The 15632-nt window shown below is 40.8% G+C and overlaps 1 protein-coding gene across 2 annotated transcripts in view; it reads left to right on the forward strand.

Annotated features, from left to right (window-relative positions):
* The window catches only part of chd2 (chromodomain helicase DNA binding protein 2), a 33137-nt gene extending 17897 nt beyond the window's left edge, over positions 1–15240 (forward strand). For both annotated transcript variants that reach the window (XM_080761070.1, XM_080761069.1), the window contains exons 26-39: positions 1333–1502; positions 1611–1652; positions 1770–1909; positions 2359–2497; positions 2584–2734; positions 3026–3148; positions 3958–4077; positions 4235–4375; positions 4644–4757; positions 4904–5082; positions 5186–5285; positions 6760–6949; positions 12339–12585; positions 13159–15240. In XM_080761070.1, coding sequence (XP_080617196.1) covers positions 1333–1502; positions 1611–1652; positions 1770–1909; positions 2359–2497; positions 2584–2734; positions 3026–3148; positions 3958–4077; positions 4235–4375; positions 4644–4757; positions 4904–5082; positions 5186–5285; positions 6760–6949; positions 12339–12585; positions 13159–13450 — 2148 coding nt within the window. In that variant the 3' untranslated portion in view covers positions 13451–15240. The remainder of the gene's footprint in view (positions 1–1332; positions 1503–1610; positions 1653–1769; positions 1910–2358; positions 2498–2583; positions 2735–3025; positions 3149–3957; positions 4078–4234; positions 4376–4643; positions 4758–4903; positions 5083–5185; positions 5286–6759; positions 6950–12338; positions 12586–13158) is intronic.
* The last annotated feature ends 392 nt before the right edge of the window (positions 15241–15632 follow it).

The following is a 15632-nucleotide window of genomic DNA, read 5'->3' on the forward strand; positions in this document are numbered from 1 at the left end:
AAGAGAAACTTCAAAGTTAAATCCAAGTTTTTGTTTCAAAATTCGGATTGGCATTGGACCCAAAAGTCTGGCATTGGCTGGGCTCTAGTGAGGAGACACTTGGTTCATTCTTTGGGAGCTGGGAAAAGAACACTATGTGCTTGTGCCTGCACGCACATAATACAAATGAGTTTGAATGGATCGCTAGCTTTGTTATTGTTAAATCCCCCTGTGGTGCATTAGGTATTACTGATGTGGCATGCTAATTATTTATTTGGCTCATCTAGATTCATGGAACATAAAAAGAGGGCTGCAGTGAAATGGAGCATCTCTGTATAAAAACATATTTTACTGTGTTTTGGGGGAAATTCACCAAAGCATTCAATTCAATTCAATTCAAAGGGCTTTATTGGCATGAGAAAACATACGTTTACATTGCCAAAGCAGAAAGAACAATACAACAATACAGCAATACAATCAAAACAAAAATGTACATTTGAAGGTCAGAATCTTCAATAGATCAAATTCTATGTACCAAGGTCACTCAATGCAGGTATAGTGCAGGAATATACACAATGATTAGTCTTTAGGGTGGTTGTGTTCCATTTGATATCCTTCTATCACAGCAACTCACAAATCTTGCTGCTGTGTTTGCACATTGTTGTACCAGATATGGGAGTTTTTTGTCATTGGTCATGTTTTCAAAGTCTCTGTGTGTGGTTGTAATCTGTGGGAAGTATGTGTCTCTGATGTCTTGGTACAATGGACAGATGGTTAGGAAGTGTAGCTCGGTTTCCACTTCATTTTGTGTGCAGTGGGTGCATAGTCTGTCTTCTCTCGGGATACAGGTCTGCCTATGACGGCCTTTCTCGATTGCGAGACTGTGCTCACTGAGTCTGTACCTAGTTAAGATTTTTCTTTGTTTTGGGTCGGTCACGGTGCTCAGGTATTCTGCCACTGTGTATTCTCTGTTTAGGGCCAGATAGCATTCTAGTTTACTCTGCTTTTGTGTTGCTTCTTTCCAATGTGTCAGATAGTTTTCCTTTTGCTGTTCACAGTATCTCCATTTGACTATATTCACCATTTCATATAGCGGTCATTTTGATGACGTCATAGGTAACATAAGAACAGGATGTGGAAATATAAACAGTTGGATGATTGATTGATTTGATTTGGTGATAATGCATAAAGAAGCGCACAATAGCACTTTCCCAACACATATAGGCATAGCATCAGCGAGGATAAAAACACAATAAAGCCCAAGGACCTATTTCCATTGTGGTCCTCTCTAGACTGTGAGCTCTCTTGTACGTTTTGACATGTGGAGTCTGAAAGTTGTTTTGTGTCCATCAGGCTCGGGCCAACGACAGCGACAGCGATGTGGGCGATAAGCTGAAGAACCGAACCTCTGGCTCTGAGAGTGAGACCGACGACAGTGATGACGACAAGAAGCCCAAGAGGAGGGGCCGACCCCGAGCCCGGAAGAACAATGTGGAAGGCTTCAACGATCCAGAGATTCGCCGGCAAGTCTTCGATTTGATTAATTAAAATTATTATTTCATAGTATTATTTCATTTTTTGTGTGTTTGCAAGTCAACTTAACCATATGTTTTTATTTCTACCGTTAACAGCTTCATTAAGGCCTATAAGAAATTTGGATCTCCACTTGACAGGTATGCGTATGTCTGTCTGCACCATAAATGTATGAATTAACCTTTGAGCAGCTTTAACATGCCTTCTGTTCCTCCAATAGTTTAATGGTAACACCGTTGCCTTTTGCTGTTTTGCAGGCTAGAAGCCATCGCCAGAGACTCTGAGCTGGTGGACAAATCTGTCGCAGACTTAAAGAGGCTCGGAGAGTTGATCCACACCAGCTGTGTGACTGCAGTCCAGGAGCACGAAGAGCACCTCAAAGAGAACCCCTCTGAAGGTAGTACTGTTGATGCTGTAATAGTGGTATGGCCTGATTTGGATGTTTTGAACCACTTCATCACTTATTTCACCATTTGTCAGCCTTCTGATTGGTCCCCGACTGACTAACCAGCAGGCTCTTTCTGCCTTGTCCCGCCCTGGTTCCGCCTTCTTTATGTTGAATTTGCTTAAACATCATTACATGATATGATATGCCCAGTCACTATGCTTTTTACTTTTCACTTTTTACTGACACCAAGTTTAAAATAAGAATTGAATACACAGAATATCAATATGAAGCAACTGAAAAACATCTTATTTCAATGGTAGTGGATGGAGAGAAAGGATTTTTGTCCAACCACGAAGCCAATTAATCAATAAAACAACAAATTTCATCTACCTTGGATGAAAAATCAGATGTTTTAAATTATTATTTAATTTAAATGTCTTAATTCTAATTTGCTTTAGCTAAAGGTCCTGGAAAACGCAGAGGTATCAACATCAAGATTTCTGGAGTGCAGGTCAACGCTAAGTCCATCATTCAGCATGAGGAAGAGTTTGAACCACTGCACAAAGTTGTACCGTCCAACCCAGCTGAGAGAAACAAGTACGCTGTCATTGTCATTGGGTGCACAGAATGTTCTCTTCTCAAAGTAAAAGCGCTTAAATGACAGCATGCATGGTTCTACACAGGTTCCAGCTGACATGCCGGATCAAGGTAGCACACTTTGACACTGACTGGGAAGTGCAGGACGACATTCAGCTCTTGCTCGGCGTTTATGAGCACGGCTACGGCAACTGGGATCTGATCAAGACCGATCCTGACCTTAAGCTGGCCGAAAAGGTAAATACCAGATGGCCGCTGAGAAGCGAGCAGGTTATTAGTCTTCTTAATGATAACCACAGTAACAACAATAATACATCAAAGTTATAGAGTGATGTGATACACTATACAAAACAAAATAACTTTATTTAAGCCAAATGGTAATTATTATTATTTCTTTTTACAAATAATATTTACCGTTTATTTTGCTTCCGTGTATGAAGTTGGTTCAAATTGGTCAGAGTGTCATTATCAAAGAACAGTCCCAGGGCAAAACAGGCTCACATTTGCTGTGTTTGTGTGCGTGTGCAGATCCTTCCTGACGACACGAGTAAGAAACCCCAGGGCAAACAGCTGCAGGCCAGAACAGACTACCTTCTCAAACTGCTGAAGAAGGAGCAGGACTCTAAAGACCCGTCTACACCAGGGGATGAGGTACGTTAGCGGGGTTCTCAACGATTTTGGTCGGGGACCCCCAGAAATGCATTTGCAATGTCTCGGGACCCCCGCCCCGTCCCCTCCCGACCCCCAATATAAATTGACTGCTACAAAAACCTTAATAATGGAGACAATACAATACACCATAAATAAATAAATACTGAAACCAGATATAATCATTAGGGAAGGTGTATGCATGTACTATGTGTACTATATGTAAACTCTTCATTTCCATTTCCAGCCATTCAGTTGCAAAAAATAATTTGGGGACCCCCCCCAAATAATTTGGGGTCGGGTTGCGACCCCTTGGGTCACGACCCACGTTAGCTGATCTGGACTGGATCTGATCATTCGATTGCTGTCAACAATATACAGTACACAGAACGCTTCTCTTACGTGTCAAGTGTGACCTATAATGAGCAAAATGGCAGCCATGTGACTATGGTCAGCAGCTCAAACTGTCCCACCCTTAGAGTATATATGAATAGAGAGTCGAGACGGCACCGGATTTCTCCTCTCATCCACTTGCATTAAGTTGCTCAAAAGCGCATTAGGCGATTTCACTCCTCCTTACGGTTAGGATCAGAGTGCATTCTGGGAAGAATTGGGCCAAATCGAGAACGCGCTGTGCCGTTGACTATCATTGCATGCAACAGCATTCATGTGTCATCACTCATCATGAACGTGCGCAATGATAAACGGACCAGAATTGGCCCAGCGCTGCAAAACCAAATTCGGCCACTATGTCCATTTCGCCTCAGGGTCTCTATTCATATATACTCTAAGGTCCCACCCCTCCCCCACAGGTCAAAGTGAGAAAGAGGAAGCCTCGGGTGAAAAAGGACAAGGTCCTCAAGGATGACCAGGGGAATGACATCCCCTCTCCTCGTCTGTCGGACAACCCCTCTGAGGAGGGAGAAGTGAAGGTCAGCCAGAAGCTTCATCCCCTTTTTATTATTATTATTATTACAGTGAAGCCCCAGTGTTAATTACATCAACAATGTGTAATGTGTTTTTGTTATTGGTGTTTTGTCTCTTTGAAATGGGCCATTTCACACTGCTCTTCTCTCTCTGTCGGACCAGGACGACGGAACAGACAAGTCACCCGCCAAGAAGAGGCAGAAGAAAAAGGACAACAAGGAGAACAAAGAAAAACAGGGAACGCCTAAAAAAGAGAAAGAGGGCGACAAAGAGAAAAAGGCCTCCAAACCCAAGAAAGAAAAGGTACTTGTGTGTGTGCGTGCTACGTGCGTACGTGGGGACAGGAAGTGGAGGGTACATTAGGGAAATGCTTTCCCTGGGGGGTTCATATAGCCTGTTCTGGTGTTGTGTGTGCTGGAGTGCAAAATATGTATTGTTTTCTACCTGTTTCTTTGTAGAAGCACATGGGAAAATGCATGTGCATAAAAACATCTTATCATGTGAGTGTAACATTGATCACTCAGAGCTGTAAGGTGATCTGTGTTTGTTTGGCACTTTGACACTTTCCCAGGCTAAAGGAGGCAAAGGGAAGAAGACCCAGGGCCCGGTCCACATCACAGCTGGCGCTGATCCGGTTCCTATCGGAGACGAAGATGATGAACTAGACCAGGAGACATTTAGCATTGTGAGTTGATGCCCTGTCTGTTGTGACACTCTCAAAGCACGACTGAGTTCAAACAACATGCATACCACCATGACCAATAACTCCCCTGGGATGAATACTTTTTAATGCTTTGTGGTGTGTGTGTGTGTGTGTGTGTGTGTTTCCAGTGTAAGGAGCGCATGAGGCCAGTAAAGAAGGCCCTGAAGCAGTTGGATAAGCCTGACGAGGGTCTGTCTGTCCAGGAGCAGCTTCAGCACACACGTACCTGCCTGCTAAAGATAGGAGACCGAATCACAGAGTGCCTTAAAGCCTACAACGACCCAGAACATGTGAAAACATGGCGCCTGTAAGATGACGATTAGAAGCTGTGTTGCATAAAACCATTGTGACAATGCTGCCATCCTCTTTGAGTTTAGTAAGTAATCATTATCCTCTTGTCATATTGGCAGGAACCTCTGGATTTTTGTTTCCAAGTTTACAGAGTTTGGTGCAAGGAAGCTCCACAAGCTTTACAAGATGGCACAGAAGAAGCGCTCACACGAGGAAGAGGTTAGTCGCATTTGTTCCCTTCGTAGAGATAGAAATGTGAGTTAAAGGAGAATTCCATGCTAGAAGGCTTTCTTACCTTTATTTGTAGTTGTTACGTCTCCACCAAAGAGGTCCAGTTGTTATTATTGGCTATTTCCCCTAATATAAGCCCTCAATGGGGGTTGGGTTTTTGTGCTAATTTTCTTATTTCCATCCAAATAAGTAGTAAAGTGTACACCCCAATGCCCCATTCAATTCAATGCAATTTAATTCATTGAGGGCTTATCGTAGGGGAAATAGCCAATAATGCACTAAATAACACCTGGACCTCTTTGGTGGGGACGTAACAACTACAAAGAAAGGTAAGAAAGCCTTCTACCATGGAATTCTCCTTTAAGTGAGGGATAATTCACAACCAAAAAATTGTCGCATGGCTCTGAGTGGATTATCCCACTTATGCGTTTGTTGAGTTCGGCTGGCTGCAGACTACAATATTCAGAGTTTCGGGTGGGTGGGACAGCTACTGTGATTGGTCAGACCAGTGGTATTCAATTGGCGGCCTGCGGGCCACATGCGGCCCGCGGAGCGCCCCCCTTGTGGCCCCTGGAAGAATTTGGAAAAAAAAGGACTACATCTATTCTAAGGTAGCATATACCTGTATAGACATATTATCCTGCTCATTACTGTGCGGAAATATACATAAATATTCGTGTTTGAGCACAAAAGCATTTTGAGCACAAAAAGCATTTTGAGAACCCACAAATTTCCGCGCTTCGCGCGCACACTGTGCGGCCCCCCACACACGATTATTCTACAGTTGTGGCCCCCGGCCTAATCTAATTGAATACCCCTGGGTCAGACGTTGGTCATGTTGGTTCTGCATTGTTTCCTCATTCAGTGCAGTTTTATTCTGTCAGCATTGAAACGAGTGAAACGACTGTTTGGAAGAGACATGAGTCAACTTCCAGGAAGTACAAACACCTCTTTCTCTAGTGACAATTAATAAACACAACCTATCATTAGAAAGGGCAAAAGCCATGTACCACTGCATGTCGCAATTCATTTAACCATAATTTAAGATGAGCCTCGGCCATGGCTATCGGATAGCTGGCAATCCTGTCCTCAGCTGGATAAGAAGGGAAACTACAAATTGCATTTGATCAATGCATTTTAGATTTTTTATGTTTACTATCTTCATCGACCTTGGAGTACATTTTAACTTGCTAATGCAGCAAGTGGGAGAATCTGCAGTAACAACCTAGAAATGAGTACCAGCTGAGTCAGTCAGCTTACTATGTGTGCCTTTTACTACAATATCAACACGTGTATTTTGTTCGCCAAAAAAAGGCTGAAAAGTATATTATTACATACAATTTAGAACAATGACGAGACAGGAGCCGTCCCATTGTCTGAAAAGAACGCACACCCTATAACCAATCAGAATCGGGTATTCTCTGATCTAAATGTTGATTGCAATGTTTAACACATTTTTCAGAAGGAGCATAAGAAGAAGGATGACCCTGGGAGGGCAAAGCCTTTCAGACCAGAACCTTCTGGTTCCAGTCGGGACTCCACAGGCGCTCAGCTGTCCTCCAAGTCCATGGGTCACCCCTCTCAGCCTGGCCCCCATGGTCACCACAGAGAACCATACAACCCCGCCAACAAGCGGAATTTCGGGAACGATGGTAAGCCCACATCATTTTTTATTGCATTATGTTAAGAGGTTGTTCAGAGTTCAGACATTGGCACTTAGGGCAGTGTTTAATGTGATCTAGTACTTATATTAGAGACCAGCGGATGGCGAATTTAGCCGTGGATGCCGCGGTTAACCGCAGTTTAGGGTCAATGGAATATATTATTAATTAATATCAGATAAACCGCGGGTGAAATAATGGCATCCATCTATAGGTTTTATAACTTTTAAAACGGAAATAGATTAATGACATCTATCTATATTCTATAGGCTTATAATGTAGTTTTTAAAAGCCACAAAATCTCGGCGTGTGTGCGTTAGTAGTATTTTAATATTTTCCATCAGGCACAAATTAGACGCCTATATTGGCTAAGGAAGGACCACAACAATGAGTGGTCTGCTAGCTGCTAGGCTAACAGGCAGCTGAGAGTATGAAAGAAACTTACAACTAACTGAAAGTCTGAAACAGAAGGGAAGAATATAAGTTTGGCGTGGGACTCGGTGCCATGGGACTGCATGGGAGCAAGGGCTGGATATATGCCACATGAAAAGACGTTCGTTGCGATGTGCGAACGTGAATGACTGAACGGACGGCAGCCTTGTTACCATGGAAATAAGAATATACAACCGTAACTTTGGTGAACTGTCGGCAGTGGTGAGTGACACAACTTATAAATAGCCGATCTACAAGCTCACAATGCGTCGCAGCGAGCCAGCGACGCGTTGTGAGCTTGTAGATTGGCTATACTAGTTTAGTTTTAGTTTAGTTTATTTCGCACAATAAAAACAGTACAAAAAGGTAACATCAATAAAAGAAGTGTGTGCAGGTGAGAAAAGAAACCCAGGGAGGGCTTATATGTGGTTCTCACCAAAGTTAATATACAATTTAACAAATAGTAATATACAAATATTAAGACAAAGTAATCAAACATAGGTATGGAAAATAACAAAAACAAAAACAAGAAATACATTATTTACACTTGTGAAGTGTGTGTGCCTGTGCGTGTGTGCGAGCGTGTATGCGCTACATTACGTTAAATTGGAGAGGGTAACTTCAAGAGGCTGGCCCTCAATCTATGTTTAAAGTTACAGAGTGAAGATGCGGAGTTGGCAATAAGTATGTGTGAATTCCAGAGTAAAGAACCCCTGACTTTTATGGAGAACTGGCTAAGAGTGGTACGGCTGAAGGGAGGATGAATATTGTCAGATTGTCTAGTATTATAATCATGAACCTGAGAGTTGGTCTTAAAATATTCTTTGAAAGTTGTAGGAAGCATATTTGGAAGGTAAGTATATATATATATATATGAAAGAACAGGATTGTACTATGTTAATGTCATAGATAGACCGTACATTTAGATTTTTAAACAAAGGAGCAGATGGAGCCAAATAGTGAGAAGAGATAGCTATTCTTACAAATTTCTTTTGAATAATTAATAATTTGTGTAAATTGGATGGATAAGTACTTGCCCAAACAGTATTGCAATAAATGAGATATGGATAAATCAAACTGTAATAGAGGGTTAAAAGGCAAGCCTGATGAACCAGGCCCCTAATTCTTCTGATGATACCAAATTATCTTGAAACTTTGTTGGTTACTGTATGTATGTGTTCTTTCCAAGACAATTTTTCATCCACCAGGATTCCTAGGAACTTGGTGGATGAAACTTGACTCATTTCAATCCCACCAATAGAGATCTTAGCTCTATGATGACAGTATTTTTTGTTTTTGCTCACAAAAACTATAAAATTAGATTTATTTACATTTAGTGATACCTTATTTGCAAGAAACCATTCGGATAGCATAGCTATGCCAGAATTGGCCTCCTTTATGAGAGATTCAAAAATGTTGTGAGTTAAAATCAAATTAGTATCATCAGCAAACAGAATTGGGGTAAAATATGAGGATACAGCAGCCAGGTCATTGATGTAAACAATAAATAATAAAGGTCCAAGAATAGACCCCTGAGGGACCCCACAAGACAACTTGACTTTGGATGAAGAACAACCATTGGCATTTACATATTGTTCACGGTTGGAAACATAACTATTCAGCCATTGTAGTGTTATATCATGAAATCCATATTTATGTAGTTTATCAAGTAATATAGTATAATCAACAGTATCAAAAGCCTTAGAAAGATCTAGGAATATGCCGAGAGCAAATTCATTGTTATTAATGGCTGAGTAGATTTTGTCAACCAGCTGTAAAAGGGCCATATCGGTGGAATGACGTTTCCTAAAACCATACTGATGCTCATATAAGATATTGTGTTCATTTAAATGGTTAAACATTCTATTGTAGACCAGTTTCTCCAAAATTTTCGAAAAACATGGTAACACTGATATTGGTCGATAATTATTAAAAAGTCTTGGGTCTCCAGATTTATGTAAATGAATAACTTTGGCTATTTTTAAATCATTTGGAACCTCCCCCGATTGCAGTGATAGGTTGAGAATGTGGGTAATTGGTTTACTAATAAAAGAAGATACTGGTTTAATCAATGATGCTGATATCTTCAAGTTGGCAATTCATTCCAAAACTTCTGTTTCGTTCGTGTCTTCAAATTTCAAGAGAGTAGGGAAGTTACCCTTAATGTAATCTAAATGATTACTATTGGGTTATCCCATATCCTTGGACAGAGAAGAACCTACATTTGCAAAAAAACATATTGAATTCATTTGCTATTACAACAGGATCATTTAGCATATTTTCACCATCCTTGAACTGAGATGGGAGGGGTACAGTAGACTTTTTTTTGTTGAGAAGTTCGTTAATAGTTCTCCAAGTGGACTTGATGTCTGATGATTCTCTGAATTTGTTAGAAAAATACTTTTTCTTGGATATCCTGATGATTACATTTATTTTTATATTTTTTATAAATTGCAGAATTAAGTGGAGTGGGATTTGTAAGACATTTTTTATATAGTTTATTTTTTAGAATAGAGGATTTTTGGAGACCTGTTGTAAACCATGGTTTTCAAAGACCTTCACCAGCTTTCTTCCTGGATTTAACCAAAGGAAAGCAGCGATGAAAGACAGAGGTCAACAAATTAATGAATGTTTGATACGCAAGATGCACATCAGAGTACTCATAAACATCATCCCAGGAAATATTACGAATCAAACTCCCAAACCTCTCCCTATTCCTAGTGTTAAAAACTCGAAATGTATCGCTGTTATTTTTTCTCTCATGTTCACTTCTAAATGGCAAGGACAGGAAGAAAACAGGGAAGTGGTCTGATATATCGGTCAACAGGATGCCTGATTGAGCTACATTGTTCAAAGAATTTGTGAATATGTTATCAATAAGAGTAGCAGAAGAACTGGTCACTCTTGTTGGTCTGTAGATCACAGGATAAAAATAGTTAGAGTACATGGTATTTAGGAAATCAGCAGTTGATGCATTATCCTTTTTAAATAAGTCAATGTTATAATCTCCTAATAGGAAACATAACTTATTTTCTTTATTTATTAAGTCTAGTGTTAATGTCAGAATATCATTAAAGGTTTTTGTATCGGGGGGTCTATAGATGCACCCCACAATAACGTTCTTGCCATTAAAAGATGAACATGAAGGAATTTCAACAAAAACAGATTCAACATCAGATGAATGATGCTCAAAAGAAAGATCATCCCTAACATAAAACTGAAACCCGTTATGCACATACATTGACACACCACCTCCCACTCTCTCTGATCTAAAGGAGTGAACAGCATTATATGAAGACATATCATAAAGTGTTTTGGTTGATTCTGAAAGCCATGTTTCTGAAAGAGCAATGATTGAAAATTCATTATTCATTGAGGATAGATAACTTGAGAGATGATCATACTTATTGGGGCTATTTAGGCTCTGTACATTCAGGTGAAAAGTAGAAAACAGATGTGAGCGCAGGGAGTTGGTACTCTCATATAATTTGTTAAATGTTCCCACATTGAAATAATCGCTAGTGATTTCTTCGTTTGCATATTTGAGGCAATTAAGGTCAGGATCAATGCATGTTATATTTATTATTAGCATCCGTTTCAATAAGATTGAAAATCTTATTACAAAAGTTATTAAAAGGATCTACAGTATTGGGCTCACTTGATACAGTTACAGGTTCTGCAGAAGTTGGAAGTTCGAATTCGGAATTACTTAGACCAGAGGGGTCAGAAAGAGTGATATTAACCAAATGTGTATCAACCATAACAGTTAAAAGAAATAAAACTTTGGCAATAGATATATACCCAGGTTAGCCAGCCATTGCATTGGCTCAACTGGTCTCGTCTGCAACGTTTGTATCGATTGCAACGGGCCTAGGGGGGTGGGAAATCAGCTGATCATATTTGAGATATGCAAAGTTCCCTTTATTTCGTTCTTCACGAAGAAGGGGAAGTAATTATTTCCGTTTTAGTCTGACTCTTTCAGAAAAATCCTCATGGATGAAGATCTTAGAACCTTTGAGTTTTTTTGGCCCTTTTCACAATCGCCTCCTTGTCTTTATATCTGAGCAATTTGGCAATTATAGATCTGGGTCGACCCTCTGGCAGAAAGGTGCCAATTCTGTGTGCCCTCTCTATCTCAATCAGTTTGGAGTCCAAATCAAGTTTATCATACATCATCTTTTTTATCTTAATCTCAGTCTCTTGCCATGTTTCAGATTTAGAGTCCTCAATACCATCGATCAGGATATTATTTCTCCTAGACTGATTTTCTAGATAGTCTTCTTTAGAGGAGATCTTGTCAAGAGCAGATTGCAGTTGGCCAAGCAACAAAGTGCTTGACTCAAGTGCTGCCTGGTTCAAAACATTTGCATTTTTAAAACTATCTGTCTCTGCTTGTGTGAACTCCAGGCTATGTTTAAGGTCACAGACTGTTTTCACCAGCTCATCAACTCTTTTTGTGGTAGAGTCCATGATGCGACTTAAGAAAGATTTAAAGTTCTTCTCTTGTAGATCCATCAGTTCTTTGAAAAATTGCTTTTGTTGATCTAACATATCATTAAGAACAGAGACAGTCACAAACTCTTCTTCCTGGACCGCATTCTTTTTAGGACCCATGGTAACTGATTGCAAAAAGTCAAACCAAAGTGGAGGGGGGCGGGGAGGGAACAAAAAAAGTCAAAAAACCAAAATAACTCACCAAAACAGCTAACAAAAGGTCTCACAAAACCGAGATGTTTTATGCAGAGTCAAACAGATCCCTGGCACTACTACTGTATACAGTATACACGTTTGCTTCCCTGCAGCGGATTTTGGGTGGTTGCGGATATATACATTGGATTAATTAATTAATGCGGTCGGATAACGGGCGGATTATAAATATGCACACTCTGATTCGGTTGACAAAAAAGCTCATCCGCTGATCTCTAACGTACATCATGGTTCATCGCAGATCGGGGGGACTGGCAGAGGGACCGCAAGTACAACTACCCAAGTAACAGCAACCAGCCGTGGCAAGGAGATCGCCATCACCCGTACGACTCACATCGTTATAAGGATCACTACGGGGATCATCGTACCCATGGAGACTCGTACCGCAGCTCAGGCGGTTACCGCAACGATAGTTCCCCTCGAAAGAGGCCGTATGAGCACTATGGCAACGATCGGGACCACAGGGGCCAGCGACCTTATTATGACAGGTGAGAGTCTGCTGTCTTTTGGCATTTACGTTTTTTCTCGAAGTAAGAATGGTTAAAATGCATTGCGACATCACAATGATGGCTTGGTTGTAGTATGCAAATATGGGGCGGCTTTATCACCGGAGGTATTTATTTTAATTCACCCCTTCGAAATGCAGGTTCCGCACAGAGATTCCAGACTAATACAGTATCTACGCAGTAGAGCCATGACATTGTAATCTACGTAGTCTGGCCATGCCAGGGTATAAAAATGGTACCAAATTGCACTCAACTTCAAGGGTTGGATCATGTCCAGGGGGTGTACTTAGTTTGTACACTAGAAGCTCAAACGGCTGGGGGTGTACTTGTACATGAAACTGCCTCATGTTAAAGAAATGGGAGATAGGGTCCTGACTTCTGACCTAAGGTCCAAGTGGCTCTGCAAGGCTTGCTTACTTAGTTACTTTAATCTATGAGATAAAGCATTTTAGGGTGCAGTAGATTTTTTGTATGCAACCAACAAATCAAAGCCAAAGCAAACAACTTTATACAGTATTTGGTAACAAAGTCTTTCTGATTCTGACTCATTTACAGACATCCAGATGCCAAGAGAAGACGCTCTGATGAGTTTCGTCCTCCAAACTACCATCAGGGCAGAGATGGTCCTCCCTCTCAGGACTTCAGGAGGATGCCCGAGCACAGGCCGCCAGGCCCAGCCGCACCAGAGCACTACCGGCCCTTCCACCCCGACAATCCGCCTTCTCAGTCGGATCCGCGCTCTCCGCAGGCCCAGAAGTCTCCCCAGGACTCCCGCTCGCCACCTGAGCGACCCGTAGTAGAGCTGAAAACCGGGGCAGACCCCAGCTGGAACAACAGGAAGACGTAAAGGTCAGCCGAGTGACTCGACGAGGCTTGGCATCCAAAGCCACATGCTGCTGTTGGACACGTCTGGACTAGCCAATCATAAGCTCACAGCTGAAAAGGGAATCAACACAATGCCCCTCTTTACCAGCAAAACCATACTATTACGGCCGGGGCTCCACCGGGCGCGTTGCGTCTCCGTCGCGTGTGTCAAAAAAACGAACCAGGGCAATTTTAATGCAGTCACGCAACGCAACGCGGGCAGTGGAGCCACCCTTCATTGATTAAAAAGGGAACATTCCCTGACGATGACGGAGACGCGACGCTGACGCACCCGGTGGAGCCCCGGTGTTATACTCCAGCCTCCTTCCCTCAATTAACTGGCTGTGAAATAACGTGTGCCCTAAAATAATAATAGTGGTTCCTCCAAATCATCTTGCTGATGATGAAAAGAAGAGGGATAATGAACTGCATCTTTATTTAGTTGAAATGAATGACTTGTGGCAGTTTGACGTGTGTAGACTGTGGAACGCATAAGGACGTTAAGTCCCATGGACTATTATGTAAGAAACATGTAGGAAACATGTCTGAACTGATCATTGTGACTGATCATGAATCCTAAAAGTGCCTGAAGTGTTTGGCCTCTTTGAATGGTACATGTATGTTGAGTTATTCCCAATGGACCCATGACATGGACATTTTCCTTTTTGTTTGTTTGTTTTGAGCTTTAAGTCTTGAAGACATTGTCATTGAAAGAGATTTGATGCAAAAGAGCACGATTTCATTTCACAAAAGAAAACTTGAAGCAAAATGGGACAGAATAGTTTTGTTTTTTAATTATTATTAATTTGTGAGTAATGATGGTGTGATCAAGCCAGTAGCTCATTGTCGAAATGCTAATTAATTGTTGACAATGTTTTTAGCAAATTAATGTGTATTGATAATCATGACTTCAACATTGTATAGCTATATAAATCATTGAAATCCTATACATTTTCCACTGTAACCACTTTCCTGTTAGGCATCATGCTCTCTGAACAGTATTTATGACAACTCAAAACACTAATTTTGTCACTTCAGTATGTTTGATGGTATGGCCTGTACCTGATGGTATATTTTCATTACTTGACTCTTGCTAATTTCTTTCTCCCACCCACCCATGCTCAGATATATTTGAGATTAAGTATTTAAAAAACACACTTTTATTTCCTAAATTATGATTGGCTATTTTTGATTCACAGTTGTGCTAATGCTGGCATATTCTTAAGGGAGTTATTCCGGAGCTGCTGATGGCCTTTGGTATTACATTTGGTCATTCTGTTTTAAGTGCCAAATTTGAGACTGGTTCCACTCCGGCCCTCATTGTTATCTCTTTTTTTGGGGGGTGTTGATTGTTAACGCTTCTCCATTTGTGCCTTATTTCCATGTGTATTCTCATATACTGTGTGTGTGTTTGGGTTGGTGACAGGGTGCAGTATTAAAACCGTCCCATTTTAAGTCCGTAGCTATTGTATAATGGTGTTCAGTGAAATCTGGTGGAGGGACCACTTGTTCTGTTATGTCATGTGGTTCTGCAATTCCCTGTAGGTTTTAGGGAAACAAATAATTGTCTGCAATTTTTCTGTCTGGAGCAGTTAGCCAACTTATTACAATGAATAGCCAACACAACTTTCTTCCACATTGAACAAGCTACAGTTCTTGTGTTCTTTCAACAAGCCTAAATAATTTATATTTGTGACGAAACCACTCTTCATGGGAAATGTGCTGTATATATGTTTATAGACATATGTAATAAACTTTGTTACATAATGAAAATCTGTGCAGGGATTATTCTCACTTCATAATGGACTTGATTAAAAGCGTCTCAACCTGTAGTTTCCCTGCAATAATACATTGCAATAGACTTTCCTGAAAAACATGCATTGTTTGTTCAAGAAATGTACAATAGATGATTCGTCATTGAGGTGAGGAAACCACCTATACTCTATTTTTGAGGTTTTAGATTATTTGTTTCATCTAGTCTGTGTGTTGGTTAAAAATATTGAACCAATGATTAAAAATCACACCTGTGTGAAGTAAGTGGTGCACTTCAGACAAAACCTCTTAACTCCATTTCACCCTCGAACTGTCTGCTAAAGCAGCGAACTCCACCAGCTCTCCCCATCTCATGTAAATAATTGGCAATATATAGTCACAATACCAACTTT

The sequence above is a fragment of the Protomyctophum bolini genome, assembly GCF_963924005.1.
Source record: "Protomyctophum bolini genome assembly, chromosome: 4".
NCBI classification, from domain to species: domain Eukaryota; kingdom Metazoa; phylum Chordata; class Actinopteri; order Myctophiformes; family Myctophidae; genus Protomyctophum; species Protomyctophum bolini.